At 52.2% G+C, this 27,999-nt stretch overlaps 1 protein-coding gene across 1 annotated transcript; it reads right to left on the reverse strand.

Annotated features, from left to right (window-relative positions):
* Nucleotides 1–251: 251 nt before the first annotated feature.
* On the reverse strand, nucleotides 252–26,847 carry UBAC1 (UBA domain containing 1). Its single transcript, XM_032165628.2, has 10 exons — nucleotides 26,499–26,847; nucleotides 22,132–22,252; nucleotides 20,509–20,582; nucleotides 14,663–14,770; nucleotides 13,144–13,246; nucleotides 12,771–12,879; nucleotides 11,917–12,139; nucleotides 6,568–6,654; nucleotides 5,206–5,344; nucleotides 252–799 (listed from the first exon to the last, which is right to left on the reverse strand). Exons 1-10 carry the CDS (start codon nucleotides 26,634–26,636, stop codon nucleotides 684–686), a joined length of 1,218 nt encoding a protein of 405 aa, XP_032021519.1. The 5' UTR covers nucleotides 26,637–26,847; the 3' UTR covers nucleotides 252–683.
* Nucleotides 26,848–27,999: the final 1,152 nt, after the last annotated feature.

The following is a 27,999-nucleotide window of genomic DNA, read 5'->3' on the forward strand; positions in this document are numbered from 1 at the left end:
GGGGCTGCCGTGCTTGGGCCCGGGACCTGTGTCCCGGGAATACGGGCTCAGCTCCAGTCCCTTAAACCCAATACAACACGAGGCTCTGCCAACCAAACATGGCCACAAGGCCTCCCACGTGCTGCGGTGGCCCTGGCGCCCGCCCCGGGTCAGAGCAGCCAGCACGGAGCCGTGGGGATGCAGACTCTCAGGGACGCACGGGTTTCTTGTGCGGCACCAAGACAAGACCAAGACAAGACCAAGACAGGAAATAGGAAAAGGGACTTTATTAAAGAAAAGTCATCTGTGAGTAACTAGTTAAATTAGCATGCTTGACATTAACACTCTGGGTTGAAACCTACCTCCGTCAAATAACAAGTGGACTCTCCAAGCAAATGTCTACGGGGCAATTCAAGCAGCAACTCGAGAGCCCAGAGGAGCACTGGAGAGGAGGCCATCACTCCACTTCCCAGTGCGACAACCACTTTTTTGTAAACACCTGTCAGATGCTAAAAATACAGCCTTGCACACTACCGTCACCGGAGTTTATAAGCAATAGATCAGAGAGCGGGAGCAGCTGCGGCACCTCTAACAGTCCAGGGCTGAGGCGCTGAAGGTAAGTTTCCAGGTGAGGTCCACTCTGCATGGTCTCAGGCCGTGCCAGGGGGCTGCTGTGGCCTGACAGCCGAGTGGAACGGTGCCACCTACGTGCGATTTAGTGTCTGGAAGATTCTAGAGATCTGCAGCATGACAGGCCCCGTTTCTGGATCATTCATCCACTGGGTGCTGTTCAGCGGGTTCTCCAGCATGTCTTCAAATGCTGCAGGGAAAACAGAGCCAGCCTGAGTGCCCACGCCCCCACTCAGCCCACAGGCACAGGTGTGACTTTCCTCTTCGGCAGCTTCCTAATGAAGAGGGTGCGTCTCCAATACAAAGGCCACACAGAGCTCACTGCTAAGTGTGCACTCTCAGGCTGAAACCCATCCAGCTCCATCGGAGGCGCCCATCAAATCAGATCTGATCACAGAGAATCATGCACTCAATTCTGGCAGGTAGGCAGTGTGCCTGTGCGTGCTCATGGCACCCCCACTCTGGGCAGCTGTCTGGCAGCCGCCAGGGCTCAAAAATCATCTTCCCCAACAACTCCACTTCCAATCCCACCCCGAGAAGGTCAGCAGATGCAGAAAGGACACACACAGACACTGTTGCAAAGTTAACAACAAACTGGAAAAACATAATGCTCAGCCTTCAGAAAATTACTTCTTTAAAAAACCAGCACATTAAAAATGCAACACAGCACTTCTTCAAAATGAAAACTTGGGTTTTAACAGCTTTACAAAACTCTCCCTCAAACAGGTGGCTTTTAGCAAACAGCTCTCCGCTCCACCCACTGTGAAGGAGCACGCGTTCTGCCGGCTGCCAGCCCCTCTGCCAAGATGGATGGCTCCATGCTGACCTGACACACACGGACGCGCTTCAACATAAGTGGCCTCAGGTCTACAGGCTCCAGGGACAGTGCTCACTACAGAGCTCACAGCCATTCACTGCCCAGTAGCCCGTGGCTTGAGCGCAGAGCTCAAAGTGAACCCGACTTGGCTCTGTTCATCATTGGACAACCCCCAGGCCCTAAAACAATCCTCTGGTGTTCTGATTAAAAGTCTCCAAAAAACGCTTTAAAATCTCAGAAAAAGCCGGGCACGGTGGCTCACACCTGTAATCCCAGCACTTTGGGAGGCGGCGGCAGGTGGATCACAAGGTCAGGAGATCGAGACCATCCTGGCTAATACGGTGAAACCCCATCTCTACTAAAAATATAAAAAATTAGCCGGGCATGGTGGGAGGCGCCTATAGTCCCAGCTACTCAGGAGACTGAGGAAAGAGAATAGCGTGAACCCGGGAGGCGGAGCTGGCAGTGAGCCGAGATCATGCCACTGCACTCCAGCCTGGGCAACAAAGCGAGACTCCATCTCAAAAAATAAAAATAAAAATAAAAATCTCAGAAAAAGACCCAGAAAGAACAAATTATAAGGTACGAAACAGCTGTTTCACACACAGGGCAGGGAACTTAATTTCCCATTTCCTCTCAATAAACAGCAAAATAAATTCTGGAAGGATGAAAGAGTTGAACAAAAAGATAAAGAGTTAAATATGAAAAACCACACAGATGATTATTTATCTGAGGAAGGACTTTCCTTTTTGAATTTAATTTTTTTGTTTTTTGAGACAGTGACTTGCTTTGTTGCCCAGGCTGGAGTGCAGTGGAGTGATCATGGCTCACTGCAGCCTTGAACTCCCAGACTCAATGATCCTCCCACTTCAGTCCCCCGAGTAACAGGGACTACAGGCACGTGTACCATCACTCCTGGCTGATTTTGTTTTTTTGTTTGTTTGCTTTTTTTAGTAGAGAGGAGGTCCTGCTATGTTACCCAGGCTGGTCTTGATCTTGAACTCCTGAGCTCAAGCAATCCTCTTGCCTCAACCTCCCAAAGTGCTACGATTACAGGCATGAGCCACCATGCTCAACCTGAGGAAGGACTGCCTTCTGTATATCCTAACTTCTGTATGTCAGAAAGTGCCACACAAAATTAGAGAGCAAAAAGTTTACAAAACGCAACAAAGGCAGATGTGCCTAACATCCAAGAAGCTATTAAGGAGGCTCTAGAATTAATATTGCAATTGAAAAACAGATGTGCCAGGCGCAATGGCTCTTGCCTATAATCCCAGCACTCTAGAAGGCAGAGGTGGGAGGCTTGCTTGAAGCCAGGAGTTCAAGACTAGCCTGAGCAAAAAACGAGACCCCATAACAACAAAAAAATTAGCTGGGCATGGTCGTGTGTGCCTGTAGTCATAACTACCCATGAGGATGACTTGAGCCCAGGAGGTCAAGGCTGCAGTGAGCTGTGATTGCACCACTGCACTCCAGCCTGGGTGACAGAGCAAGACCCTGTCTCCATAAAAAGAAAGAAAACAAATAGATGACATGCATAGACAATATGTAAAAGAAGAAATGCAATGGCCAAAGAAAGGTATTCAACATTGCTAATAACCAAAAGGAATACAAGTTAAAATAATGGAGGTCTTGTCTATGATACGGAGGTGGGCAAGTGTGTGTGCTGGGGGCAGATCTTGCATGGACAGTGGCGCCATCACTGCACTCTAGCCTGGGTGACAGAGAAAGAGCCTATTTCTATTAGGGAAAAAAAAAAAAAGGAAAAAGTTATTGGACAGACCCCAAGGCAGCACACACTAACATCCTAAGGTATACAAACAGCTGGAGAGCTAGGAGGAATATGCTTTCAGTGTGAAATGAGTCACTAAGAATAAAAATAAACTCACAAAAGTCCATTCTCAAGTTTTAGAATTTGGGTACAAAGAAGATCCCTACCTCACACCACACACATACTTCTAGGTAGATTATGGACTTAAATAAGAGAAACCTTTAACATTTTTGGAAAAAAAATTAAAAAAAGGAAAACGTGTTTCTGACTTTGGGATAGGAGGGTTTTCTTTTTTCTTTTTTTTTGAGGTGGAGTCTTGCTCTGTCGCCAAGGCTGGAGTGCAGTGGCGCGATCTCAGCTCACTGCAACCTCCGCCCCCCAGGTTTAAGCAATTCTCTGCCTCAGCTCTGGAGTGGCTGGGATTACAGGTACATACCACCACGCCCAACTAATTTTTTGTATTTTTAGTAGAGATAGGGTTTCACCATCCTGGCCAGGCTGGTCTTGAACTCCTGACCTCGTGATCCACCTGCCTCAGCCTCTCAAAGTGCTGGGATTACAGGCGTGAGCCACCACGCCCAGCCATGGAGGGTTTTCTTTAAAGGTTCACAACCTAAAATGAAAACAGACACACTGAAGGACACCAAAACACGGGATTCTCCCCATCAGCATGAGGAAATAAGCCAGAAACTGAACAACGGCATCTGCAACACAAATAATGGGAAAAGGGTCAGCATCCAGGAGGTGAGGACCTTTCTGAATGAATAAAAAAGCAATCCAAGAGAAAAGCAGGCCAAACACTGAGCGGAAGGTCTCTCACGGCCGAGGTTCTACAGGCGGCCAATATGCTTCTGAAAGAAGGCCAGCCTTCAAGATCAGGGCACGGCCATCACAGCTCCAGAGACACTTCCAGCCTGCTAGGGTGGCAAAGGCCCTCCCAACATCCAGGAACTCAGCTCCTGGGGACCAACAGGTCTGTAATCCCAGCACTTTGGGAGGCTGAGACGGGTAGATCACGAGGTCAGGAGTTCGAGACCAGCCTGGCCAACATGGTGGAAGCCATCTCTACTAAAATACGAAAAATTAGCCAGGCATGGTAGTGAACGCCTGTAATCCCAGGTACTCAGGAGGCTGAGGCAGGAGAATTGCTTGAACCTGGGAGGCAGAGGCTGCAGTGAGCCGAGATCAAGCCATTGCACTCCAGCTTGGGTGACAAGGCGAGACTCTGTCTCAAAAAAAAAAAAAAGGACATCAGGAGTGGCACCACATGCAGACAACCCGACGAGCACTGGGTTCCCGGGGCCTTCCATCAACAAAATACTCCACAAGCCCCACAGAGAACGCAGTCAGTCACACAGGCCTGCTTAAAACCTGATTCTACTTACAAAAAGGCAGCAACAAATGAGATTGTTTGAGGAGACACAAATACGGCAAAACTCTACAGGGAAGCAGAGAGGTAAGCCGAGGCCACAGCGACGGCCACACTGGAAGGAGGGATGAGGTGCGCAGAAGAGGGGCACCCCAGGCCCAGAGGTGAATGGTACATAGGTGGCTATTAGTTTTATTCTTCTTTAAAGTTATAACATCATATACACTTTTGTATGTAGGTATCTCATAATAAAAGTAAACAATTGCCATCAAAGACCCTGACGAGTAGTAAGAGCAAAAGCCCAAACCACACCTTGTCCTCCGTGAGTTCCTAAGCTACTGGCACAGTCTCCACCCCGCTGGCCCTTGGAACGCCACTGGCACTGGTTTTCTGAAGCCTGTGTCAGAGTCATCATGCAGGAGACAGTCACGCCATGATCAGAACCTGAACTGCGGGCCCCACAGTGACGTAGCAGAGCTACACCCACAGGATGCCAACCTGCATGGCAGGACATGCTGCCAGCGCACGGCGATCCTCAGCACTGGATTCTCCGTGTAACCTCTGCAGCATCTACATGTCCTGCAAGGGAACCAGCCAGCCTCCCCGACCCGCGACTTAGCGTAAAGAAGGCGCACATACCTAGCAATGTTTTCGGGTTGGTCAGGCCCAGCTGCACCACCGGGTTATCCAGGATGGCCTGAAAGAGAGGACTGTCGGGGTCGATGCCCTTGTCCAGCTCCTCCGGAGAGGGCTTCCGGTCCCCCAGCAGCCACTCGCACTGCAAAGCCAAGAGCACCAATGCCACCGTTAGCGCCTTCAGTGCCTCCGCAAGACGCCACCAGCAGCAGGCATGACAGCTCCCGCACCTTTCTATGAGTTCCTGTTGAGCCCCCAAGGCTGATCTCACTGGAAGGGACCCTACCATGAAGACAAACTCAGTCTGGATTCACTGCTGTGCACATCAGACCAGGCCAGAGAAGGAAGAGCTAGTCTGCTTTTCTCTGCAGACCCTGGCGTTGCAGAGATCACTGACTGCTGCCGCTTGCCAGGTTACCTGGGCCAGCATGGCCCACCCAGGAGTGTTGGGAAGGTAATAACAAATGTACCAAGTGCCCAGCTTGCCTGTGGTCCTGCTATGGGCAGTCAGTAGTGCTGGAGCCATGAGGACACAGGCTCCCCATCTCTGTCTTGGAGGTGTGAGCCACCAACTCCACTGGCATGGGGGATGGTGGGGGGGGGGTGTGGGCCACCACAGGGCCCTCCCCAGGCACAGCTCCATCAGCCCAGCTGGCACACGGGCATAGGATGGGAATCATTCTTAAGAGTCAGTTTAATCAGAAAAATGGGCTGAGTGTGGTGGCTCGTGCATGTAATCCTAGCACTATGGAAGCCAAAGCAGGAGGATCAATTGAAGCCAGGAGTTCAAGATCAGCCTGGGCAACAAAGGCAGCTCTCGTCTCTAAAAAACTAATCTAGCCGGGCATGGTGGTGCATGCCTGTGGTCCCAGCTACTCAGGAGGCTGAGGCAGGAGGATCACTTGGGCCCAGGAGGTCGAGGCTACAGTGAGTGTGATCACACCGGTGCACTCCAGCCTGGGGGACAGAGTGAGACCCTGACTCCAAAAAAATTAAAAAAAAAAAAAAAAAAAAACAAATTACCCATCCATAAAATATGTACATATAAGGCACCCTTCTAAAAAGACAAAGCCTAGAATTCTGTATTTTTAAATTTTTATACTGTTTGAGCCATCTATCCTATTGTCTCACTTTAAGAGCCACATAGCCGGCTGCATGTCAAAGTAGGCAAACACACGGCCCCCACCATGCACGGGGCACTCATGGGTGAGGCTCCCAGCACTCACCGCAGCCCGACACTCACTCACCGCAGCCCGACACTCACTCCAGCCCGACACTCACTCACCGCAGCCCGACACTCACTCACCGCAGCCCGACACTCACTCACCACAGCCCGACACTCACTCACCACAGCCCGACACTCACTGCAGCGTTCTGCTGGTTGTTGTTCACTCTGAGGGCGTCTATCACCTCCTTCTCATCGAACCCCATCTCCATCAGCGAAATGACGGCCTAGAGGACAGCACAGCCGTTAGCTCGCTGGAGGCGGCAGGAGGCCGAGGAACCAGCGCCCTGCGTGCAGAGAGGGGCCCCGCTCCCCGGCGCCCTAGCGGAGGGTGCTCCCAACAGCACTGCAGATGCTGTCCATCCACGTTCTGTCCTCACAGCTCTAGTGAAATAGATCTTGGTTTTCAGCATCCTAAAGCCGCGGAAGCGCAGGGATGACTGTAGTTAGCAGAGCCAGGGGGGCAGTGCAGCTCCCAGGCTTGTCTTCAGGGAGCCACAGGTTGTGACAGGTAGAAACGCATCACTTATGTGGACACATGGCAGTCAGGCCAACTTCAGACCCTTTCAGGTTTGTCCCGATGACTGTGTGGATAAGACTGTCTCAGCAGCCACTGCAGGTTTACCCCAGAGGGCCTTGTTACCCAAGAAGCAGTGGCATTAGAGAAAGGCCACGTCAGTAAGTGCAATCTCAATGGAAACAAAAATGCCATTGTAATCTGTGAAAAAAGGTTTTATTCAGATTTTATCCTAGAAAAAAAAATCCTAGGGCCGGGCGCGGTGGCTCACGCCTGTAATCCCCGCACTTTGGGAGGCCGAGGCAGGTGGATCACGAGGTCAGGAGATGGAGACCATCCTGGCTAACACGGTGAAACCCCGTCTCTACGAAAAATACAAAAAATTAGCTGGGCATGGCGGTGGGCACCTGTGGTCCCAGTTACTTGGGAGGCTGAGGCAGGAGAATGGCACGAACCCGGGAGGAGGAGCTTGCAGTGAGCCAAGATTGCGCCACTGCACTCCAGCCTGGGCAACAGAGTGAGACTCCGTCTCAAAAAAAAAAAAAAAATTCCTAAAATTAATTTTTTAACTTTTAATATTGAACAAAACTTAAGCTACAACTAAACATAAGTTAATTCGTTTTTGAGGAAGGACGTACATTTTCTGGACACAATTCATGTAAGAAGATAATACATCCTCTACTCTGGAGATTTATAACACAATGTTTAAACGGGTCTAATTTGAAAAAATATAAATAAATAAGATGAAGCCTTCATCAAAATTTCAAGGGCCTCTCCTAATCCCTGAAAGGTCAGATCCCACTCTCTTGAAGCCCCCAGAGTCCTCTCCTTCTTTGGCAGTTTTCCGGTCACCATAAGGCGGTCTAGGGGTGCCAGCCCCACACAGCTCCCAGCACCACCCAGGCTGACCTCATGCAGCACTGCACCCCGCGGACCGTGCATGTCCACAGCCAGTCTAGACTGCACTGTCAGATGCTTCCAAGAGAACCTGGCAGAAAAAGACTTCAGCTGGGGTGGAGCTCAGGAAGGATGCTGGCTGGAGCTAAACTGTGTGCATGATCAGGTCAAAAGTCCCGGCTGGGAGCACTGGCTCATGCTTGTAATCCCGGCACTTTGGGAGGCCGGGGTGGGAGGATCACTTGAGGTCAGGAGTTTAAGACCAGCCTGGCCAACATGGGAAAACCCCATCTCTACTAAAAATACAAAAAGTAGCTGGGCGTGGTGGCAGGCGCCTGTAATCCCAGCTACTTGGGAGGCTGAGGCAGGAGAATCGCTTGAACCTGGGAAGTGGAGGCTGCAGTGAGCCGAGATCGCACCACTGTACTCCAGCCTGGGCAACACAGCAAGATTCCATCTCAAAAAAGAAAAAAACTCCGTATCTTCTATTTATGGTCCATCACAATTGCCTTCCTGAGCCACACCCTAATCCAGGAGCTCCAACAATGAACTCTGGAAGAACCCACCGTACAATATTTTGATATCAAAGTCATACAGAATAGCCTGGAATCTACTGAATTCAAGGATAGGATGCCCTTCTCACTAGCTTCAATAGGAAGCACTGTCCCTCATTTCTACCTCAGCCCAGGAAATGATGCCCCATTACTCCTGAGGCAACAACCTGGCAGCCCCCACCCTCCCTCCCAGCCCATGGGGGCAAAGACTTGCTTGTGGGCAAGCGATGGGAGAGGGGCCTTGCACTCACAGGCTGCAGGACCTTGGGCCCTGCCAGCTCTGCCCCCGGACAGCAGGCATCCTGTCCACCAGTGAGAAGGCAGGGGCAGCAGGAAATCTGTTTTGGCTCAAGTCAGAGCTCTCCAATCCTTTCTCGGTAACGAAGCTAATATCTCCATCCCTACTGGACGACTGCCTGATCTCATTACTCGTACAGAAACCAAAGGCTAGCAGGACTGATGGGCTGGCCCCTCAAGCCTTGACCACCTTGTGATGATTTTCATCAAAGAAGACATTCTACGGAATGTTCTGACACAGAGAGATGACAGGAGGGAACGGCAATGGGGAAGATCGTAGGAAAACGAGCACGTTAAGATTGTTAAGAATGAGCATCTATATTTAACAAAAAGGCTTAAGATGGCAAGAAAGAATATGACTAACAACCTCTAAGAGACTGTGCAGGACCTCAACACAGGAGAGTGCAAAGTCCAACCTCAGTGCACAAGGGACCCAGCTGGAGAGTGACCACTCCACTCAGACAGGCTACCAGGATCCGATGTGAACTTGGCTCCCTAGGAGACAAGCACAACGAGACAAACTTCCTGCTAAACCTAGAAATGCTAGATGAAAATAAAACAAAAATGCTTTTAGGTTGGGCACAATGGCTCATGCCTGTAATTCCAGCACTTTGGAAGGCCAAGGCAGGAGGATCACTTGAGGCCAGGAGTTCAAGAACAGCCTGGACAACACAGGGAGATCCTTATCTGTACAAAATTAAAAAAAAATAAAAAATTAGCCCAGGGTGGTGGTGCGTGCCTGTAAGAGCTACTCAGGAGGCTGAAGTAGCATCATTTGAGCCCAGGAGGTCAAGGCTGCAGTGCGCCATGATTGTGCCACCGCACTCCAGCCTGGGTGACAGAGTGAAACTGTCTCAAAAAAAGAGAAACTTCTAAATGCATAGCTAAACTCACAAGAAAGGGATATCCACAAGTGATAAAAACCAAGAAGGAAGAGACAGAAAGCTAGCCCTGTGAGAGGGTGTGCGCAGGGGCTGCCCTGGGAGAGCGGGGTCTGATGTCCACGCACAGACAGAACATGCGCCTTGGGCCCATGGGAGGTAGGGACTGGGAACTGAGACCCTTACTTAAAACCAGGATCCTGAAAAGATGGGAAGATAGACTAGAAAAGCATTTGTCTCAATGGGATCTAACTAAAGAGCTTCTGCACAGCAAAAGAAACTCCCCTCAGAGTGAACAGACAACCTACAGAAGGGAACATTTTTGCAATCTATTCACCTGACAAAGGTCTAATATCCAGAATCTACATGGAATAAACAAATTTACAAGGAAAAAACAACCCCATTAAAAAGTGGGCAAAGGACATGATCAGACACTTCTCAAAAGAAGACAGTTGGCCGGGCATGGTGGCTCACACCTGTAATCCCAGCACTTTGGGAGGCCGAGGCGGGCAGATCACTTGAGGTCAGGAGTTTGAGACCAGCCTGGCCAACATGGTGAAACCCTGTCTCCACTAAAAATACAAAAATGAGCTGGGCGTGGTGGGCGTGTGCCTGTAGTCCCAGCTACTCAAGAGGCTGAGGCAGGAAGAATCCAGCCTGGGCGACAGTGCAAGGCTCAACATCACTGATCATTAGAGAAATGCAAATCAAAACCGCAATGAGATACCATCTCATGCCAGTCAGAATGATGATTATTAAAAAGTCAAGAAACAACAGCTGCTGGTGAGCTGTGGAGAAATAGGAACGCTTTTACATTGTTGGTGGGAATGTAAATTAGTTCAACCACTGTGGAAGACGTGGTGATTCCTCAAAGACCTAGAAACAGAAATACCATTTGACCCTGCAACTCCATTACTGGGTATACACCCAAAGGAACAGAAATCATTCTATTACAAAGATACGTGCACACATATGTTCACTGCAGCACTATTCACAATAGCAAAGACATAGAATCAACTCAAATGCCCACAGATAAGAAAAGAAACTGGATAGACTGAATAAAGAAAATGTGGGACATATACACCACGGAATACTATGCAGCCATAAAAAGGAACAAGATCACGTCCTTTGCAGGGTCATGGATGAAGCTGGAAGCCATTGTCCTCGGCAAACTAACACAGGAACAAAAAACCAAGCCCCTCATGTTCTCACTTATAAGTGGGAGCTGAAAAATGAGAACACATGGACACAGGGAGGGGAACATCACACACTGGGGCCCATCGGGGGGTTTGTGGGAGGGAGAGCATCATGAAAAATAGCTCATGCATGCTGGGCTTCATACCTAGGTGATGGGCTGACACGTGCAGCAAACCACCATGGCACATATTTGCCTATGTAACAAACCTGCACATCCTGCATATGTATCCCAGAACTTTACATTACATTAAATTTTAAAAGAAACAAAGAAAAGCATTTGTCTCCACGGAACCCTGTGCAAGGAAGACCTGAGCTGCAAAGCCTAGGGTTACACTGCAGGACATGGCGGGGCAGGAGCCCCACTCATCACCGGCAGAAGCAAACTCAGAATCACCCCAGGTGGATGTCTACAGCCTGGCCACATGGAACTCCATGGAAAACACGAGCTCCGCAGGTGAGGCCACAGCACAGTGTCACACACCCCAAGGAAACGATCAGTGCCACATGTGAGACGAGAGCGTGCAGATGGAGCAGATCTGCCATCTGAGCATGTCGGAGACAGACAGAAACCTCCAAGGAGGAAGTAAAACCCAAATCAAAGAACAGGAAAAAGCAGCAAGAACGGGGAGATGAGGCGCGGGCGAGGAAGGTCCACACACACAGGCGCAGGGACCCTTCAGCCCTGCAGACTGTGCCACGGAGGCGGCTGGCAGCCTGAGCAGCCCCTCGCTCACGGACACCCCCCACGGCAAATGACCCTCCCAGTCTCTGGGCAGGGCCCCCACCCCGCAGAGAGGCCGCCGAACAGGGGCGGCTTGTGGATGAGTGGTCAGCAGGAACTGTAAAATATCAAGTTTTTCAAAAGGTGACAAACGTGGCAACACAGAGGAAACTGAGGCGCCTGGATTCAAGCCAGGATAACCTACAGGTGTGCTCAGAAACTCGGGCCACGGTCCCCAGGCCCACCGCCCCCAGGCTCGCCATTTCCCAGGCCCGCCTGTAAACCCCTTCCCCAGCTTCTCTCTCTCCTGGGACAGGAGCCGGCTCAGCCCAAGGGCAGCCACGCAGCCCCAGCTTCCTTTCCATGGCGCCACCTCAAGGGAGGACACGGCGACTCTGCCTGGAGATAGGTCTAGTAACACATACCCGAGCATCAGCCCGAAACTCCCTTTTCCTCCGGATCTTCTTGAAGATTTCCGTTAGCTCATCTCTGGCCTCCTCATCGGTGGTGCTGGCTCCTGCGGCAGCCTCGGAGGCGGCTGCTGTGGCCCCCTCGGCCCCTGGGGGAGCTTGGCCTGGAAGAGGCGTGTCTATGGTCGGGTCTTCTGCGTGTTCAATTAGCCACTCCATGGCCTGAGGCACCGACATGCTGCAAGGCAAGAGACTCTTTCCAACACTCCAGACTAACGGACCAGGGCCTTCGCCTCCTGTCCATTCCCAAGAGCCTCTGCTATGGTAGTGACTTCCCCAGCATCAGCTGGTGACCCTTGCAACAAGAACCTGAATGAACACAGGGGCGACTGAAGCTCTGGTCCTTGCCTCAGACTACCTTGAGACCCTGGGCAGAAACAGAAGCCCATGTTTAAGAAGAGGTAAGCGGACCCAGAGGTCTCTGCTGAGGGCTTAGATAGGGAGCACGGGGAACTGCCCCCGGCTGCCCCTGGATCTCGGATCATTCATTTTAGATCTGAACACAGAAGCAGGGCAAGTAACTCACATGGGAATCCTGAGAAGACTGTTAGAGGCCGTGTCCCTGCTACGAACGGGATTCACCTTGAGTTCTCACACAACGGCCCAAAGAGAATTTACACAGACTGTTCTGTCACATTCACCCCAAAAACACTTTGGAGGCACATATTTAAGGTACCTCTTCAAAACCCCACACGTTAGAAATGATTCAGTCAAAGAGTTTACGGTAGGAGGACGTCACCCACAGTGGGAGCCCCCCAAGACCAGGCCCCACATGTCCCCGGCAAGGGAAGGAGGTGGCCCCCACGCACTGGTTCAGCTGAAGGGCCTTGGTGGCTCTGTTCTCCGGAAAGCCCATCTCCGTGAGCTGCCGCAGGGCGGCCTCGTCCACACGCTCATCCTCGTCCTCGTCCAGCATTGCTGCAGGGAGACACAGGGCCATGAGGGCTCCAGCCTCAGGCTCAGGGGCCTTATCTGAGCACAAACATTTGCAGCAATTATCTGTCTGAGCTCTGCCTGCCCGCCCTCAGGCGTATCAACAGGAGCTGCCAGTGAGGCAGGCCCTAGCCCCTCATCAGTGCTTCCATAAAGCACTGAGGTTCCGGTCAGTGCGTGGAGCTGCAGACGCTCCCCAAGGCCGGCAGTGAACCGCGCCTGGAATGCAGCATCGGGGCTGACTCATACCATTCGCCTTCTTAAACAATTCCACCGCATCTGGGTTCAGCGCTAACAGCTTCTGCGCCACCTCGATGAGAGACACCAGTATCTTCCGGAGTTCTGTCTGGAACTGTGGTGAAAAAAAAGGAGATCAATTCTCTAAATGTCCAGCAAACCTACTTGGATCTATGACTTGCTCCCCTGTCCTAGAACTCTGATTCTGAGAGTGGCGATGACACTGCTTTCCTGCAAGACAGCAGGAGCAGCTGAGGGCAAGGCAGGGGAGTGGCAGGGCCAAGGGCCTCCCTGCAGGTGGGAGTGAAGCCAGTGGAAAGGGACAGGAATGCCTGGTGATGGTCGCTCAGTGCTGGCCTGATACTCAGCCTGTGCCCAGTGAGGAAACCATCGGCCCAGCTGGCACAGGTGTGGGGCAAGCTGAAGACCCTCTCTGGCTTCACTGAAGAAAACAGAATCATCTGAGGCTCCACGCCCACGAGTCTGCCAGCCCCCGGTGGAGGCATGGCTGCCACACAGCATCTGCAGCAGCCATCACTGTCCTCCCCAGGCAAGAGGAGCCGTGGGATGGACCGGAGATGCCCTCCAGAACACCTCCTGGCTACAGGGCCTAGAGGTCAGGCGTCAGCTGTCCCTACTCTCACACAAGTGTGAGCCTTGGTGTAGACACCACATTAGACAAATACCTCTGAGCCGGACACACACAGGATGGGAGACACACATGCTGGCTGCTGGGGAAAAGCCACCATGCCCTGGTCAGCACAGAACTCTCTGGAAGAGACCCCAAGAGGTTCATTCCTAAAATGAAACAGGGCTTATGGCAGTGCCCTTAGGTCGGACTGGCATCGGATGAAGTTGGAAGCCAGCCGTCCTCCCACCCTGGCACAGCACGTGCCTCCCCTGCCTGCTGTGGCATCCACGTGAGCACTGCAAACACTTTTCTTTTTTAACTCAGAATGTTCTGACCCAAAATAACTCACGGGTTTTTTTTTTTTTTTCTTGAGACGGAGTTTCGCTCTTGCTGCCCAGGCTAGAGTACAATGATGCGATCTCGGCTCACTGCAACCTCCGCCTCCCGGGTTCAAGTGATTCTCCTGTCTCAGCCTCCTGAATAGCTGGGATTACAGGTGCCTGCCACTATGCCCAGCTGATTTTTAGTATTTTTAGTAGAGACAGAGTTTCATCACGTTGGCCAGGCTGGTCTCAAACTTCTGACCTCAGATGATCCAACCGCTTCGGGTTCAGAATTCTATCTAAACGGTTTTGCCAAACTCAGGGCCGGACTGACGTTTTCCCAGGGATATCTATCTTTTCAGTCCCGCCTTCAGATGGCTTTCCAACTCTTACTTGGAAATAATTTTTGATTTACAGAAAAAATGCAAAATAGTGCAGTCCTATAGACCCACCCACCGGCTTCCCCACACACTCCCAGAGAATCTCCTCTTGCTGCCCCGCCCCACGGGAACCCCCCCACGGCAATCCCCTACACGGGGACCCCATGCGCCCGCCGCCACTCTGGGCTGACACTCACGTCTCTCATGTTGGTCTGGACCGCGGCCCGGTCCATGTTGTAGGAGGGCAGGTTGGCGGTGGCCCGGACTATGGCCTCTTTATCTGGAGCTTTCTGGTCTTGTTTTTTCTACACAGAAAAGTAATCAGAAAGTCCGAGATAAACGTAAGAGCAGCAAAAAGATGATGAAAACTGAATCAGCAGAGCTCTGCCCAGGAAAGACTCCATCTCCTTTAGGAGCCAGAGGTGTAAACTCCTTGATGAGCTGGGGGAGCCTGGAGAATTCTGTGCAAGGCCCAGGGACAGCAGACGTGTCCTCAGCCTCTGCTCCGCCGTAAATAAGAGTGAAGCAGTAGGTGAGGGGCAGAGCAAGAGCAAGGGTCATAGAATGACAACCACACGGGGGCTGTGGCAGGGCTGGGGCAAGGGAGGCGACTCCAGAAGAACCACCCAGGCTGCAGCTGAGCCCTGAGGCCAAAACCACGAACTCATCTCTGCTCCTTCTGGGAAGCTCCTGGCGGGCAGTTATGGCAGTAGAAACTCACGAGAACAAAAGTGATGGGAGAGAAACAGAACCGGAAGAGTGACAGCACATTCTCAGAAGACGGCAGAGGACGAGGATGGAGGCATCAGTGGAGCTACAAAGGCTCAGGCCAAGAGCAGAGCATGGACGCAAGACCATTCCAGCCTCCTAGAACTGCATCAGTGGCAGGGGGCAGGAAGTGAGCCTCAGGAGCTAGCGCTCCACCCCCCGCCGCCCTGCCCTGTGCTCCCCTGCCATCCAGTCCTGCCGGCAGCTCCCAGAGAGCTGGGCTTGAGACCCCAGGCCAGGAGCCCTAGGCTCATGAGAGGGAAAGCAGCACCCCCAGCACCCTCAACAGGGAGACCCAGCAGCAGGGGAGCGGGGCAGACACAGCCAAGAGGTGGGAGGGGGCAAAATGGCAGGGTCTGCACCCAAAGGGCAGTGCCCTAGCCAGCCACCCAGTCCCAAAGCGCTGCTAACAAGATCCAGGGCCTCTGGAAGATGGCACATGCCTGTAATCCCAGCACTTTGCAAGGCCGCGGTGGGTGAATTACTTGAGGTCAGGAGTTCGAGACCAGCATGGCCAACACGATGAAACCCCATGTCTACTAAAAATACAAAAATAAGCCCGGTGTCCTGGTGCACACCTGTAATCCCAGCTACCCGGGAGGCTGAGGCAGGAGAATCGCTTGAACCTGGGAGGTGAGCTGAGATCACACCACTGCACTCAAGCCTGGGTGAGTGACAGTGAGACTCCGTCTCAAAAAAAAGGAAGAGGAACAACAGAAAGCAACACAAAGTGAGGAGCCAGCAGGGAAGAGGATAGTGCTTATGAGCCAGGACACACGGCCCGCAGAGGAACACACCGGAATGCTAGAAGACATCATCTGAGGGGGAGAACCGGCTTAGGAATTTCAACATGTTACAGCCAGATCAAAAAGGCTACAGAATGTTTAGAAGATAAAGTCAAGGAATCCCTCAGAAAACAGGCCTACCAGTCAACTCATAAGAGTTACAGAAAGAGAAAAGAAAACAAGGAGATAAACCAATTCAGAACATTTTCCAGGACTAAATTTCCCAGAACTCAAACATCTGCATCTCCAGAGTCAATGTGCCGGGCATAGCAAAGAGAAAAAGACCTGCAGCAGAGACACCATGGAATATTCCAGAACACTAAAGCACACCAGATGGCAGAAGGTTCCAGAAGGAGCAGAGGAAGGGGAGGCGGCTGGTGTAGGGAGGAACGGCTCAGAGCTGCCTTGCGTACTGCACACGGCTGGCACCCCCTCCACAGCTCCTGCGCTGGAATACAAGGCCTCAAGATGGTTTCCCCTCCCGGGCACTAGAGGAAGTCAGGCTCCACCAGACCAAGGGACAGATCGAGAAGAACAAGACACCTGGTCCTGCGGCAGGCAGAACTCGAGGACGGCTGCACGCTCCCCAGGCGTGGCAGTTGCCCGTGCGTGGCTGCAGAGCATGAGCAGGACACATTCCACTCTGGGGTCAGGTTATATCACGCAGCACAGCCGACTCTGGGGAAAGAGCACGATCCTTGGTGGGCCTCACCTAATCAGGCAGGTCCTTAAAAGGGATGGGTCTCTTTCTGGAAAGAGAGATTCAACACTTCAGAAATCCTGTTGCTGGCTCTGAAGGAGGAGGAGGCTGTGTGGGTAGGAATGTGGACCGTGCCCAGGCCCTGACAGCAGCCCCCAGCTGGCCACCAGCAAGAAAATGGGTCGGAACTGGACTCGCCAACCGCCAGAAGACCTCAGAAGCAGAATCTTTCCCAGCCTCGGAAAGGAAAGCAGCCCTTCAGCACCCTGAACGCAGCCCTTCAGCACCCTGATTTCAGCTCGAGACCCTGGGCACAGAAACCAGCTGAGCTCACCCAGCCAGACTTCTGCCCTACAGAACTGCGAGCTACAAGCCAAGTGCTGTTTTAAGCGGCTACGTGTGTGGCAATTTGTTAGGTGGCAACGGAAAACTTGCACAGACTTAGCAAACTCTAACACAGGAAAGAGGCAGGAAAGCCAGGCTGTGCAGCAGGCCTGGAAGGCAGCGACTCAGACAGATGCGCAGGCCAGAGGGATGTGGAGGGAGGGAACACCCCAGTGACCTAACATCTGTGACCATGTTTCCAGAAGCTTTATTGGCTCTGTGGAAGAGCATGAAAAAATCAGCGATAAGCCTATAAGAAACTCAACAAGCAAACGAAAGCAAGAGGCAAATATTAATTCCAGGAAAAATATAGTTGTGTAAGAAGGATGGATAATCTTAATCAATTTTGCTCACAGCTGAAAACTACACTTCAATTATACTAGTAATGAAAACCCTGAGATCTTCAACATTATGATCTAACCCTCAAGGGAGGAGAGAGGTACTGTAGCCTCTTCATTAAGAAGTCAATAGAGACTAAAGTTGGTCATTCAAGGAATAATAATATACATATATTATTTATAAATCAGGAAGAGAATTGTTAAAGATAACAAGAGTTATGAGTGGTTGGGCCGGGCACGGTGATTCACGCCTGTAATCCCAACACGGGGAGACCAAGGTGAACAGACCACCTGAGCCCAGGAGTTCAAGACCAGCCTGGGCAACATGGTGAGACTCCATGTCTACAAAAAATACAAAAATTAGTCAGGTGTGGTGGCACACACCTATAGTACCAGCTGCTTTACTCCTGGTGCTGAGGGAGAAGGATCGCTTAAGCCCAGGAGACAGAGGTTGCAGTGAGGTGAGATCGTACCACACACTCCAGCCTGGTGTGCACTGCCTGGCTTGTGCCAACAGGCCCAACTAATGTTTTATATTTTTTGTAGAGACAGGGTTTCATCGTGCTGCCCAGGCTGATCTCAAATTCCTGGGCTCAAGTGATCCTCCCACTTCAGCCTCCCAAAGTGCTGGGACTACAGGGGTGGGCCACCGCACCTAGCAAAGACTACTAATTTTTATTAAAAGATTTGTAGTATTATTTGACCTTTTAAAAACATACGTCACTTTGACTTAAAAATTAATTCATAAATACAAAAATTAGCTGGATGTGGTGGCACACACCTGTGGTCCCAGCTACTCGGGAGGCTGAGGCAGAAGGACTGCTTGAGCCCAGGAGGTCAAGGTTGCAGTGAGTTATGATTGTACCACTGCACTGTGGCCTGGGCAACAGAGTGAGATCCTGTCTCTAAAACAAAAACAAAAACTAAATTAAAAATTAATTTAGGCCAGGAGCAATGGCTCATGCCTATAATCCTAGCATTTTGGGAGGCCGAAGCAGGTGGATCACCTGAGGTCAGGAGTTCGAGACCAGCCTGGCCAACACGGTGAAACCCCGTCTCTACTAAAAATACAAAAAATTAGCCGGGCGTGGTGGCACGCGCCTGTAATCCCAGCTACTTGGGAGGCTGAGGCAGGAGAATCGTTTGAACCTGGAAGGCAGAGGTTTCAGTGAGCCGAGATCGCGCCACTGCACTCTAGCTTGGGTAACAAGAGCAAAACTCTGTCTCAATAATAATAATAATAATAATAATAAATTCATAAAAATATGAATTGACATCTTACAATGTTTCGGTTTGCAAATATTTGAAGAGAAAAGGTAAGCTCCTGAGGTTAGCTCCAAGCTACCCACCCAAGAGGCTGTGGGGCAATGGCTGTATGGTCAGACCCTGCTGTTTATATTATTTACAGGCCTGTAAGTCTGAACACCAACAGTCAAACTGTAATCTGAGAACTGTGAATGCTGCCTGCAGCAGTTCCCAGAAACAGGCCTGACTCGGGGACAGGCGGAGGCAGGCCCAGATCTGTCCACTGCAGATGGGTGGGGCGGCAGCCTGTGTGTCACTCATGCGTGGCCAGGTGTGACTGAAGATAAGGAGGGGACCCAAGCCCAGGGTGCTCTTCCTGGGGACCCGTGGTCCCAGATGAAACCCAAAAATAGCTTATGCACTACCAGGCATGAGCCTAGCCCAGAAGAGTTTGACCCGCTCTTTCTCTGGGGTGAACGCTCTCCTTAACCTCTCAAAGCACAAGCAAGAACCTCTACCCTTGAGATGAGTAATGCAAAGACAGCAGAGAAAAAGTGGCTGCCCTCTAGCCAGCAGGCTCCATGCTGGGCGTGGGCGTGGGCCCTGCTGTGGGGTAGGACACGCACTTGCAGAACACATCTTCCTCTCCTCAGTGAGCTTCCCAAAGCATGAGCTTCTGGGGCAGCCAGTAAACACCACACTGCACGGCGTTCCTAAGGTACACGCGCAAGTGGACTGCGCAGACCGTGAATCAGTAACATGTGAGTGAATGTAAACACCAATGACATCCAGTTCTGTTTTGCAAGAAATAGACAAGGTGGGCAGAACTCAGCCTTTCTCAGCATTAACAGTGCAGGCTGAGTATCCCTCATCTGAAGTGCCTGGGACCACAACTGTTTCGGATTTCAGGTTTTTTCAGATTTGGGAATATTTGCATTCCAAATAATAAACTCAAAAAGCACCAATGAGCACTTCTGTTAAGTGTCATGTCGGCACTCAAAAAGTTTCAGACTGCAGTGCATTTCCGCGTTCGGATTTTTGGATGGGGATGCTGAGCCTGTGCGGTGCGAGGCGGAGCTTGTTACGAGTGCTCCCTCACCGGCGGCTCTCTGCATGCGCAGCCCTTATTCTGTGCGGTGGTTGGTTACCCACTTTCCTCCGTTTTTCTGTCAGGACTGACTTGGCTGCTTGGGAAGAGGAGGGAACGGGAGCACACGCAGGTGAAGGTGGACAGCAGTGCGGGAGTGAACCGTCACGCAGGACGTGTCCCTACTCTCCTCTCTGTCTCAGAAAACTCAGAGGCAGGTTTTCTGTGCTGGTCCCGTGAGCAGGGACCAGGACTGACATGGATTAAACAGGCTCTGCCGGGAGAGACAACCCCTTATAACCACATCTACTGTAAATGGCGAACGTGGGGGTTGGTGAACAACTAGTATAGAGAACTTCTTTTTAATTCTTTTTAAGTTTTTATTTAATTTTGAGATGGAGTCTCACTCTGTCGCCAGGCTGGAGTGCAGTGGCACGATCTCGGCTCACTGCAACCTCCACCTCCCAGGTTCAAAAGATTCTCCTGCCTCAGCCTCCTGAGTAGCTGGGATTACAGGCGTGCGCCACCAGGCCCAGCTAATTTTTTTTGTATTTTTAGTAGAGACGGGGTTTCACCATATTGGCTAGGATGGTCCTGATCTCTTGACCTTGTGATCCACCCGCCTCAGCCTCCCAAAGTGCTGGGATTACAGGCATGAGCCACCGTGCCCAGCCTATAATTCTTAAATGTAGACTTCCACCAATCAAGGTCCCCAACTGCAAACTTTGAAATTTACCTTTTCTTCTGCTGAGACATCAGCCATCTTGGGAAGTGGTGATGGAGCACGCTTTTTTATCAATAATAGGACATCTAGAAAAAACAACACGTATATCCATCACACTGGTTATCATTTCATATCCACAGAATGGCATAAACGGTGCTGGATGCCCTGAGAACAGAACGGCAGGGGTTCGGCTGGGCGTGGTGGCTCCCGTCTGTAATCCTAGCACTTTGGGAGGCTGAGGCGGACGAATCACCTGAGGTCAGGCGTTCAAGACCCACCTGGCCAACATGGTGAAACCCCGTCTCTACTAAAAATACAAAAATTAGCCAGGCGTGGTGGCACACGCCTGTAATACCAGCTACTCGGGAGGCTGAGGCAGGAGAATCACTTGAACCCGGGAGGCAGAGATTGCAGTGAACCGAGATTGTACCACTGCACTCCAGCCTGGGCAACAGAGCAAGACTTCATCTTAAAAAAAAAAAAAAAGAAGAGGAGCAGGGCTTCAGCTGGGTGCAGTGGCTCACTCCTGTAATCCCAGCACTCTGAGAGGACGAGGCAGGTGGATCACTTGAGTCCAGCAATTCAAGACCAGCCTGGACAACATGGCGAGACCCCATCTCTAGGAAAATACAAAAAATAGTTGCGCATGGTGGCACACGCCCGTAGTCCCAGCCACTTGGGAGACTGAGGTGGGAGGACTGCTTGAGCCCAGGAGGTCAAGGCAGCGGTGAGCCTGACTGCACCTCTGCACTCCAGCCTGGGTGACTGAGCGACACCCTGTCTCAAAAAAGGACCAGGCTTGGTCCCCCCTAAACCAAGCATCTACACCAGCCTTCCCTCACTTTTGCATGATGTCTGCAAGGCCCTAGCTGAGGTACAAGCTCCCAGGCCTGGCACGAACCCCCAGGTGACCCGTGGCCCAGGAAGCGTGCACAGCACGGCCCCAATAATTGTGCAAAGAATTGGTGACAATCCTGCAAAGGGCATTTTAACCGGCTCAGTTCTGAGAAAGTCCGTGAGGCTGGAGAGTTTAGTCTTAACCCTCAGAGGTCAAAACCTGAGATGTGGCTCATCCTCAGCCCACGACGGTGGCCATCCCCCACTGGCTTGGAGCCTGATGGTCATCTCAGTGGGTATCTTAGCAATACTTCCAGGATTTTCAAAACAGCTTACTTCAAGGAATTCCATAATTAAACGCATTATTTGAATGACACAGACAAAACTGATGTCTGCTCTTCAAGTGCCTCCAGACACAAAACCATAAGCAATTAAATGGATGTGTGTGTCTAACATTGCACTAGAATGCCAACAACAATCACCACAATGAAGGTGAAACCTGCAGAACCCCTGGAGTCTCTGGCTTTGCTCTGAAACAGAACTAAAAGCGAAATTCACCTTTGGCTTCTCAAATGTCTGCTGCTTGTTCAATTTCAATTTCTGCTGTTTTTCACAAATATTCTATAATGGAACTCTTTTTAATAAAGGAAAAACAGAATGCTTTTAGTCGATCTCGTTTTTGTGCTCGTGTCCAGCTCAGAACACTGACTCCTGTGGGTGGACCACCCCCTCCTGGCTCCAGCGCCCCCAGCAGCACACGATGCCTGATGCCAACCCGCCTGCCCACAGTAGCCTTACCTTGGTCCTGGATATTCTCTTCCAGGATGGTCCTAGCATCACTCAGCACCCTCTCTGAGGCAGCATGGATTAATTTATGATGGGTTATACTTTTGGGATCTTCTAAGCTCCCATGAGCACACTGGGGAAAAATAGATATTTCAAGATAGAAAATAAGTAAATCGTAATTCTAATAATATAGGACCTGGCATCCCAAGCCACACCAGGAATTTACTGGGTTTTCTTATGAGCTAAGAAATTACACCATGGATGAAATTAAAGAATTCCCACTAACGGTAGATGCCAAATGAAGCATCATAGCGCCAGATCCCCTGGGCCAGTGAGCTGATCCCCAGCCCACGGAGTACTCCTGAAACAAGCTCCCAGCTCTGATATACCACACCCTACTGACAATTCGCAGCCACCAGAATTGCTTCTTTGGTCTAGAAAGATGTGGAAAATAATTTTAAATGAAAATAGCAGATCCATTGTTTCCTGATGACCTAAAGATCTACCTAAGTTTTGGGCAGTTGTTTTTCTTTTTTCCACAGATGCATGAAAGGGGCCAGAAAGGCTGCCCAGAAAGAAGACTGGCTTGCAGACAGCCCGAGATCAGGATAAGAGGAGCGCTTGGCATGATTGCTCTCAGCTTGGCCAGCTCACTAAGCAACAGCCATGTTGCAGCCCAAGATTGGGATAAGAGGGCCACTTAGCATGACTGCTGTCGGCGTGGCCCAGCTCACGAAGCAACAGCCATGCTGCACCCTGGGCTGCTCAAAGGTGGACCAATGGGCATGCAGGCACCAGGGCCCTGGAAACCCTGCAACACTAGGGCAGGGAACAGGAGGCAATACATGGGCAGCAGTGAGGAGATCCCCCTCACACACACCACAGCCACCTCCGACCAGCGCTCACGGGGGACCTGGGAAGCCATCTTGACAGCTAATGACTGCAAACTCCAAGAGGAAGTTGGAGCAGATGGCCGTGACCCCTTCCAACCCCGCCATTACGAAGACCTCACAGCCAACTGCTGGCAGGGGTAGATCCTGCTCCTCAATTCAGCCAGCATCCTCTCTGCAAAACAGCGCACAGCTGTCCCTGACTCATGCACATGGCACTGGCTTGCGGGAGTCCTGCTTTCCTTTGGACACAGGGGCTAGGCATGTTGGCTCACCATTTTGTGAAGAACGGCAAACACTGATGGTGCCATGTGATGAAGACCAAGATCAGCACATGTGCCTGCATGTTCGTGCCCAAGTTGGTCCAGAGCTCCACGACTCCACCCTATTATCTGCCTCAGCACCACACGGCCCGACACACCCAGCACACCACACCACAGCACAGCACACCACACCAAACAGTGCCCACCTAACCAAATATGGCGCCTCCCCAGCCGGAATCGTGGGGTGAGAGGAGAGGGGCTGCGCTTCTGTGTTTCACAAAATACCCACGTTCCGCAGCCTGGCCTGAAAGCCCTTCAGAACTCAGAGCTAGGCGGAGAGGAGGCTGACTATTTTTTTGCTCTTACAGATCCCCTGAGGTTAGATGGTAGAATTATCTGAAGATCAGAAAAGGATGAAACCCTCACTGGGCACTTTCTAAACCTGGTAGCGGGCTCAGCCTGTGCGTCAGGAGCGTGGCCCAGCCTGGAGCGGGGCCGGGGCACCACCCCAGGACAGGCCGTCCTCGGACGTCTCAGGTGGCTGGGCAGACGCCCCGCTGTCAGCTCACTTTCCACCTCCCTTTGCTGCCACAGAGGCTCTGAAACACCCAGCACACACAACTGCTTGCTGGGAAAGAAAATCTAAGCACACACTTCACCTCTCAACGCTGGCATTTTAAGAGTAACTGGAATTTTCTGTTGCTCTCAAGACTGAAAACGGTTTTGAAAAAGGGATTGACGGCCTCAGGGGCTGTCACTCCTTCACACAAAACTGGCCAGGCTGAGGGGATGTTGGGGGGACGCAGCTACAGGGAAGACACACTCCTGCCATTTACGACAGGGCAGAGAACCCCTCAAGTGCCTCTGGATTTGACAATGGCTCTGCTCCCTGAAATACTGGGGGTGCTTCTTCATGATCCTAAAGTTTGCAGACTAGTTCATTTGTCAAGTTCAGAATACAGACTATGAAATGCAATTTTCCAAAATAATTCTCATACTGATTCCCAAAAAACCCATAGTCCATGTGTCACCAGCACACCAGGAACAACACGGAAGCACTAGGACGACCATGTCACTCTGCTTCTTTGTTCTCGGCAGAAGCTGGGGTACGGCAGCAAAAAAGCCCCAACCAAGGCCGCTGGAGTAGGGAGGCCCTCACACCCCCACCCCACTACATCCTGCTCCTCCCCAGAAGAGTACTGACCGTTTCTGCTTGTACCTGATGCAATCTGTTATCTGAGGACCCATCTTCATGCGATCTAGGAAATGGAAAATTTAACAGCTATACTAGCAGGTACTGTGTTCTATTCTGGCAATTTCATGAACTCCCTTTTTTTTTTTTTTTAAAGACGGGTCTCATTCTGTCACCCAGGCTGGAGTGCAGTGGCACGATCTCCACTTATTGCAACCTCCGCTTCCCAGGTTCAAGTGATTCTTGTGCCTCAGCCTCCTGAGTAGGTGGGATTACAGGAGTCCGCTACCATGCCAGGCTATTTTTTACATTTTTAGTAGAGAAGGGGTATTGCCATGTGGGTCAGGCTGGAATTTCATGAATGTTTATGACACATACCAAAAACTCTACTGCACCACAGGTATAATTTTCTTTTTCTTTTTTTTTTTTTTTGTCTTGCTCTGTCGCCAGGCTGGAGTGCAGTGGCGCGATCTCATCTCACTGCAACCTCCGCCTCCCAGGTTCAAGCGATTCCCCTGCCTCAGCCTCCCAAGTAGCTGGGATTACAGGCGCACACCACCAGGCCCGGCTAATTTTTTGTATTTTAGTTGAGACAGGGTTTCACCATGTTGGCCAAGATGGTCTTAATCTCCTGACTTCATGATCCGCCCACCTCGGCCTCCCAAAGTGCTGGGATTACAGGTGTGAGCCACCGTGCCCGGCCCAGAGAAGTTTTTTAAAACACACCCAACTAGACAAGCAACAACACCTGGCTCAAACAGCCTGGATGCCCATGGAGTTACCGGCACTGGAGCTTAGTGCTGCCCCGATGGTTGTTCAGACGGCGAAATCAATGCGGACTGAGGCAGAAGAAAAGCAAGAAAGCAGCCAAAACATACCGGCCCTTGAACGCAGGAGGCTCGGCCCCCTCCCTGGTGTGAATCCTGAGGCCAGCACCTCCCAGTTATTCACAGCCACTGCGTTCCAGAAGGGGGCTTGCCAAGCTTGCCTCTGACAGTTCCAGAACTCCACAGAACCATGCTCCCAAAAGCAACTCGAAAGTACTCTATGCGAGCAGCTGCTATGGTAAGAACTGAAGTTTATCCTCAGAGACCACACTTAGCTGAAGTCTAACGCGCTCAACCTGTCAACACAGATATGTAACTTATCACATGGAGTTACCACTAGAAAGCTACAGCCTCCTTCAGCCTAAATTCTGCCAAGCCCTCAGATCATGTTAAGTATAGACAGGAGGTCAGTCTGACACACGGACAGGCTTCTTAGTTGACCTTACTGAGTCCTTTCGAGAACTAGTTCCAAAAATCAGCAACCTAAGGAACTAAATACACAGGAGTATTTCAGGTGAATAAACTTTAAACAGTGTCTCAGCGAGGAGACCCTACTCCTGGGCCTTCCCTCTTGACCAATTTTACCTCTGCAGAAAAGCAGGGGCGCAGGGCCTTGTCCCGCAGCGGCACTATTTCAGGGACTCCAGCTAAAAGGCACAGTGGCCTGGGGCCAGCCAGGAAAAGAGCTCCAAGCAGCCGGCTCTGCGGGAAGGGGAGAGGAAGGAGAAGGGGCCTCTTAATGAAGGAGCCTAATTCTCAGCTCTCAGAGATGCTGCTGAAAAAAGAAAGCCTCACCCCAACAGCAAAAACGTACAACTGCTGGAAAGTCATGAGGCCCTGCTCCGTCGGCGATTTCACTCTCCAGGCCTCGGTTTCCCGATCTGCCCTTACCTCCCTGCGTAGCTGCAGAGTTAACTGAGAGGCTGGCGTGTACAGGGCTCGGCCGGGCGGCTGGCACCGGGCGAGCGCTTAGTGACCGGTGTCGGCCGGCCAGGCCCGGGACGAGCGTCCAGAGATGTGGGATCCGAAAGGGGGAGAGTCGGGCAAAAGGGCAGGAGGCGCTGCCTCCACCCCCGGAGGAGAGGGCCTGGGAGCTGCAGACTGGGCGGCGGAACCCAGGTCGGGGCGGTTCGGGGACTGAGGCGGGGTCCGCAGTCGGAGGGGTCCGGGGCGGGTGTTGGGGGCAGGGGACGGGGCCCGGCCTTACGTGCTTGAGGCAGCTCTCCTTGAGCTTCTCCACCGAGGTGTCCTCGGTGGCCTCCTCCAGCCACTCGGCGCCGTCGGACGCGCAGATGTGCAGCCGCAGCACTTTGCCCGCGAAGATCTTCTCCTCCTGCACGAACATCCCGCCGCCGCCGCAGGGGTCTGCGCCCGCCGCCCGGGCCCCTGAAGGTCACCGGGCAGGCGGGCGGGGCGGGGGCGGGGCCAGACCGCCCGCGCTCTCCTTAGCTGGGCCGCCGCCGCCCCGCCCCGGCTCCCGTCGGCCCGGCCGCCGTCACTTGCCGCGGCCTGAGCGGTCGCCTCGCTCCCGCCGCCGCAGCCGCCGGGGGCGCGCCGTAGCCGCCGCACCGGAAGTGTGTCACGGGCGCGCCTGGCGCATGCCGGGAGATGTGGTTCTCGGACAGGCGCCTCGCTCCCGCCGCCGGGGGCGCGCTGTGGCTACCGTAAAGGCAGTGCGTCACGGGCGCGCCCGGAGCATGCCGGGAGCTGTGGTTCTCCGGTCGCTTCGTTCCTCCCCCACACCATTTTGCACACACGTCCTCATTTTTCTCCTATGATAATTCCAACCTCGTCCAGATTCCATGTGTCCAGTTCAGCACTTACTAAAATTACCTGGAGATCCTGAACTTAATTACATCCGCAAAAACCCTTCTCCCCAAATAAGCTCCCACTACAGTTCCAGGGTTGGGACACAGACGTTGTTCAGCAGGGCCACCAACCAGCCACCAGAGAGGCTTCGGGCCCGACCCCCGGGGACAGCTGGAGCCCAGCAGGGGCTCCTCAGTGGCAGGCAGTTCCCACCCTGCCGGAGTCGTCGGCCTCTGCCGTTCTGATGCTGTCCTTTTTGGACAAGGGCTTATGATCCTCCTCCCTCATTGTCTATATCAGAAGTGGCTTCTTGCGTCTTGCGCAGCCAAAGCACTCAGGCTGGCCTGGCCTGGCCTGGCCCCTCACCCTCCATCCCGAGTCTCAGTGAAGCCCCTCCCTCCCTCACCCCTGGGTTGCTCACAGCCACACCAGTGCTCCTGCTTCTCTCCCTGCCTCGAAGCCTGTGCCAACCCAGCCCATTCCTCAGAGCCCATTCCTCAGGCTCAGGCCTTCCTCCTCCAGGAAGCCCTCCCTGGCTGCACCTCCTCTGGGACACCAGTCGGCACACCAAGTGTGTCAGCCAGGAGCCTGGAAGTTGCTGGAAGCCGCCTCCCTATTGGTGGCAGCTCTGCTCCAGGCTGAGGTCAGCTGGCAGTACCTCCCCCCAGCCCCTGAACAGAGGAGAGGAACAGCAAGTACCAGAGAGGTCTGGGGGGAGTCCCTCTCCAGTGGCCAGGCTGTCCTGAGGCCTCCCCGGCCCCACTCTGTGGGACTCCCTGGGGTGAGGGGCCAGCATGAAGGGAAGACCCCAGAGTCAAATGGCCCAGTCTGGCATCCACACTCTGTCTCTTCCCAGTCGAAAGGCCTAGGCAAGTCCTTTCCTTTCCTGTCCTTTTTCC

The sequence above is a fragment of the Hylobates moloch genome, unplaced genomic scaffold (genome assembly GCF_009828535.3).
Source record: "Hylobates moloch isolate HMO894 unplaced genomic scaffold, HMol_V3 SCAFFOLD_10, whole genome shotgun sequence".
Classification (NCBI taxonomy): domain Eukaryota; kingdom Metazoa; phylum Chordata; class Mammalia; order Primates; family Hylobatidae; genus Hylobates; species Hylobates moloch.